Source organism: Ascaphus truei, chromosome 1, assembly GCF_040206685.1.
Source record: "Ascaphus truei isolate aAscTru1 chromosome 1, aAscTru1.hap1, whole genome shotgun sequence".
NCBI classification, from domain to species: Eukaryota; Metazoa; Chordata; class Amphibia; order Anura; family Ascaphidae; genus Ascaphus; species Ascaphus truei.
Window position 1 is genome coordinate 185,070,194 of NC_134483.1, and position 6,000 is coordinate 185,076,193.

Sequence of the window (6,000 nt, forward strand, 5' to 3'; positions counted from 1 at the left end):
CTTCGGCCAAAATTACTTACCGTCGTCGTGGAAGGCTTGGCTGGTGACCGTGACATTGGAATTTATCCGTCACAATTTCCAGCAGGTGATAAATATTACTGTACTAGGCGTGTCGTTGCTTACAGTTATTTTGCATATTTACACTGCTTTTTATACTGTCTTCACAATATAAGCATACCTGCATCTATATATGTATATGTCTGATTCTGTATATATATATATATCAAAATAGACATATATGTAGTAGTCCTACTAAAAGCAGTAACTAATATAGCACGTGCCATTGCGTGCTCATTTACATGTGAATTCCCAAAATGCATAGCTGCAGTGGAAGCAATTGATGGTGGGCGAAGATGGGGAACAACAGGGTAGTACACGTGTAACACATGTTCATGAGAAATTATTAGTAGCTACAGGTACAGAACAGAAATATGTATCATATTATTGTGTATTTTATTGATTTTACTCCGACAAACATGACATTACTGCCTATTTTAAGCATGCATCAAAGAAATTGCATGTAACGGCCTACAAACATCACTGGCACTAACACATCTATAGTTGCTTATGAAAAGGTCCATTTTTGCTTTATGTCATATACAGACAGCATAATGAGGCACACGTATCATATGTTATGTCATTGTTTTCATAACTTAAACACTGCAGATGACTACTTAGCTCATCTACCATTGTGTTAAAGCAGCTGCAATTAATATCTCATCACAGCATACACTTCAACAGAGGGGGTGGGGTTCAGCACACACACTAATTACAGCCTCATTTCACGGTCAACTTAGTTCACACCATTTGCACCTGTTTCAAGTCATTGAAAGGTGTGGCTGATTAGGCTTTTTGGGGAAGGGAATACCTTTCTTACAACCTGAATAGCACAACTGAAGTTAATCACACTCATTGGAAAGCTTAACTCTAGCTACTAAATGCCCCAACAACTCATTACTTATCAAAGCGTACGTCACACATTAGTTCACTCATATCTATAGTTGAACTACTATGAAAGACACATTATCACACACTGCATGTGTTGTCTTGTTGAGTCACAGCCACATTCAGGTGTGCCACATCTTCGATTAATGTACCACACATATCCTCTACCAAAAACAACACTTTTTGCAATATGACCACCTTCATGATAACCATTGTGAATGGTCATCTCATGATAGTTATGTACATTATGATACTGATATCACTACACAACATATGATTTTTATGTACTCATTTAATCTATTTATCCTCACGCATTACTGCAGAAACATAGTATGTTGTATGTTAGGGAACTCAAAAATTCTAAGTACACAGGCATGTACAGTGTTATTACAACTATTTATGTTCACTTTCACACACATTTTCGGTTAAGGAACTGATGTTGTTAGTTAATCATAAATACAGAACATACAAAAAGTGTTTGTTCAATATTTACACATGTAAATGTAAAACTTATGTTATTGTTATATATAGTTGCCCCTGGAGGACATGTGTCACCTGAGATGGAACAAGTGTCTTCACCTGGGTCAGCCAGCTCAACACTACTAGAAGGTGAGTGTATCATTTGCTGGCCATATAATATGTGCTCTTCTATATGTTATGTTGTCATGTGCATTATTTGTTTTGCACATCTTCTTTAAATAGGATTACTTAGTGTCAGTGAAAATTAAGTGTAAGGCAACATGTATTGTGTTAGTGATGTTAATTATCATGTAGGACTTCTGAGTTTAGAGCAACTTTTCATTCATTCATATTTCATACTGAGTCCAAACATTATTCGTAAGTCAAGGTAGTTTTTAATGAGGTTATAAAACGTATGCTAACATGTTAGGTGTTACTTAGGACACAGTACAATTACATAGTAACACAGCATACATTAACATGCCATTTAATAATGTGTACATTTCTTTTTAGAACATCATGGTGATGAGGATGATGAGTATGATGAGGATGACGCCACAGAAGAGACTGAAATACAATCATGTGACCATGAAGAGGTGCCAATAGAAACTGTTGTACCGCCAAATCGTCCATCAACTTCCACATACGATGCAATTGTAGCTTCAGAGGGAAAAATAGTGGACGCAGAAAATCGTCGCCATTCAGACATGATGACAGTGCTGGAAAGGATGATTGGACTGCAGGAAGAAACAGTATCACAATTGGCACATCTCCACAGAGTCTTCATTGAAGTGCCTAAACAGTTGCAAAAAATCAACACCTCATTCGAAGCATTAGTTGTTCAGCAAACACAAGCTAATTACTGGAGAATGACTAATGTACCACAATTCAACACCTCCCAGCCAGGATCTGTTCATGCAGGTCAGTTTTCACCACATTCATCTGAGATTCATTCACCAGGCCCAAATGTTACCGGTCAAGTAGCAGACATTGCTGTGCAGGTTCCTGACGACATACTACCACTGCCATCTGTACAAAATCAGCAGCTGACACCTACAAAGGAGCCCACAAAAACAAAATACAAGCAGTTACTACTGACCAGTTTTTGGTCAAAAACAACAAAAGACACACATGAAACAGACCAACCATCACTTGTGCAGTGTCTACCAACTTGCTCACATGTGTCACTGGGCACAAGCCCTGTCCGTGAACAGTCACTACCCAAAAGCCCTGTAGGTGAGTCGCTGCCCAAAAGCCCTGTAGGTGAATCACTGCCCACAAGCCCTGTAGGTGAGTCACTGGCCACAAGCCCTGTAGGTGAATCACTGCCCACAAGCCCTGTAGGTGAACAGTCACTGGCCACAAGCCCTGCCCGTGAAGTGCCAGAGGCCACTCAAAGTGGCTCTGTTGTGCCTAAAGTTGGTGGCAAAAGAAAAAGGAAAATTCAAGAGACAACAAGCAGGCCTGTTACTCGCTCACAAAAGGAACAAAAAAAATAAATGTTATAATTCAGAAAATATGTGTTTGGCCTTGTTTTGTTGACTTCAGATTATCTAATTACTATTGTATGTATGCTGAAGACTGTGTTGTTTCCAAACTTTCAACTATGTTCTTGTACACGTGAAGGTTTGGAAATGTTAACACTCATAATTAATTGTGTTATAAATATTTATGTTGTAATCGTCTGTTCAGTAATGGTCCACCAGGAGCCAGTTGCTAAGTTTAGAGAAGCTGCCATTGACTTTGCAGCAAAACATTGCATTTGGGTGTGTTAATTGATGTAAGAATTGCATATGCATATTAGTCACATGCAATTATTAAAACACCTAAGTAAGTGCAAACATCTTTCTTGTACGTGTACAGCAGGATTATGTGTAAATTATTACTTACCTTTGCCTTGCTTGGCCATTGTAATTTTGTCCTTTAATCAGTTGTGTGTTCGTTTCTATAACATCTCAGAATGTATAATAATATATATACACACACACACACTGAGTGTGAGTGTGAGTGTGAGTGTGAGTATATATATATATATATATGTATATATGTGTATATATATATATATGTATATATGTGTATATATATATATATGTATATATGTGTATATATATATGTGTATATATATATATATATATGTATATATGTGTGTGTATATATATATATATATATATATATATATATATATATATATATATATATATATATATATATATATATATATAGTACTATATAAACTGGTATACACAAACTAATACACTTCATGCTTCCTTGTGAAAGCACACTATTTTAATAATACAGGCCTAATGTTTGAGAAATATCCTAAGTATGAGACTCTAACAGTATTGTGCTTAAACAAATGTTTATTACTTCATTCAATCATGTTTCTCACCATTTAAATAGGTTTCATACAAGGTATACTTAATGCCATCAATGTTGTGTGTACTCCTGCAATATAAAAAAAAAAAAAATATTATATATAAATATATATATATTTTTATAAGAGATATATTTATATATATATATATATATATATATATATATATATATACACACGTATTTAAACTCATGCAGACAGGGAGTTAACCAGACTTTCACATACACACAGAAATGTAAGCGGGGAAAAAACATTTCTTTTTGCAGGTGTGTTTTTACTGATATGCCTGGCTAAGAAATATTTTCACACACTGGCCTTTGTTAGTTTTCAAAAAAACACTATGTGAACGCATTCACAGTCTAGGGATGTTTTTCACAAACGAGATAAAAGAAGGAGAAATGTTTCTCCCACAGTCCCATATCACGAACCACAACTGTTAAACCAATTAGACAACCAAATCCAATTGGCGTTTGAAATAAGGAGTCAAAGTAGTTACTTTTGTTGACCTTGACAAGGAAAAACAGGAGTTTGTTAGCCATTCAGCACATTCATTTTGATGAGCAAATAACACAGACCTGCACACAGCTTTTGTGCTACTCAGACATGGCTGATGAATTCGTTAACAATATTAATCCCCTTTTAGGGTATAAGTACATGATCTGTGAAGCCATCTTGAACAGTCGCGGACAGAAAGCAAGCACACGCCAAATCGATGATTTCATTCGAGCAAAATATCCTTATTACCAAGACCGTAAGCATGCACGGAATTTTAATTCCTCAATAAGATTCACTTTATCAAGTAATGACTTTTTTGAACGTGACCAGGATAAGCTACAACACACCTATGGTTTCTGGAAGATTGCCCCGGAAAAACAATTTATCCTGAAAGACGGCACTTATATTGTCGTGAAAGGCATATTTATTCCTAATGGCAATAGCAATGTATCCGCTACTACTGATCCGTTTGAATCGATACGTGCTGCAATATCTGCAGCCTCCATTCCTGAAACCCACATTGTACAAGAACAAAAGTACTATGATTATGTACCAAGCCTTTCAGCTGAAATTGCATTGGAATGGGAACCGGAAGAAATGAACCTACCTCCCGACCAATTATTTGAAGAAAGCAGTGGCGATTCCTATGAGCGCATCCTGGAGGAGATATGTGCCATACTGGATTCAGCGGTTGGGTTAAGCGTGGATGAAAATGGCTTGCATTTCTGGAGCGACCAGTTGCAGCCAGGCGAAGAGTTAATTCTAGAAGAATGGTAAATATAACAATCGTTATGCGTTGACTCTGCGTTTAAATTTTTTTTTTTTTTGTAACCACCATTTTCACTTTCAATGCGTGGATACAGCGTAACATTGCAGACTGCATAACATGTAGCGATCACAAACAAATTGTTTCCTAATACAATATAGTAGGACCTGAAAGAGTAGTACACATTGCTGACGGAATAAATATACGTACTTTCCTATCCCTTTAAACATATTAGCAACATTTTACCATTACTCTAACACATACCTGTTTTGTTATCATGCAACATCTACAACATTGAAAACCGGGTCCACCACGTATGACGTGGGACCCTTGTCATGGGCCAAGGCGTCCTTAAAAAGGATTACTGATGTAAGCCCCGCCCCCAAGCGACGTGCCTCAAAGCCTATTGGCTGTCATGTTTTGTTATAGTAACGGTAACTGCAGTGTGTGATGCGTGCGGCTCAGTGTTTGTAGGCGTACCCTGGGCGTTAGCCGAATGTTAATTGAGTGGGAGGAGTGTTAGCGTGCGTTTCACGCTGGCTTAACATGACGTCACACGTATTGCATTTGCGCATTGTGTTATCGGCCGTGCTTTCTGTTCAAACACGTCTGTTTAAAAAGAATACAGATGTACTCGTTTAGAACGAATGTAGTTTCGTCTTCATTGTATTTGAAATAAAGATGTTATGTTTACTGGTATTTTCAACATGTATTGAACGCACAACGTACGCTTTGTTTTGCGCATGCGCTAACAGTTAGTGGAGCCAAGCGTGAAGTGCGTGCGCACACAAAGATGTGCGCGCACATCTTTCAGTATACAGGCAACGTTCACTTCTTATACATAGTTATGCCTGCTACAAATTTAAAGAAACATTACATACTGATGAACAGTTTTACTTCTAACATATAAGTGAGTGACGTGTGTATCTACACAATCATATAGAGCTGCGTAACGCGTTGT

The 6,000-nt window shown here is 37.2% G+C and overlaps 1 protein-coding gene and 1 long non-coding RNA gene across 2 annotated transcripts; one reads left to right on the forward strand and one right to left on the reverse strand.

Annotated features, from left to right (window-relative positions):
- Window positions 1-1,480: 1,480 nt before the first annotated feature.
- Window positions 1,481-2,988, forward strand: LOC142469972 (uncharacterized). Its single transcript, XM_075576778.1, has 2 exons — window positions 1,481-1,554; window positions 1,918-2,988. Exons 1-2 carry the CDS (start codon window positions 1,506-1,508, stop codon window positions 2,901-2,903), a joined length of 1,035 nt encoding a protein of 344 aa, XP_075432893.1. The 5' UTR covers window positions 1,481-1,505; the 3' UTR covers window positions 2,904-2,988.
- LOC142469977 (uncharacterized) lies at window positions 1,663-5,028 on the reverse strand. Its single transcript, XR_012789141.1, has 4 exons — window positions 4,881-5,028; window positions 3,794-3,849; window positions 2,287-2,457; window positions 1,663-2,199 (listed from the first exon to the last, which is right to left on the reverse strand). It is a non-coding gene; the product is annotated as an uncharacterized LOC142469977 (long non-coding RNA).
- Window positions 5,029-6,000: the final 972 nt, after the last annotated feature.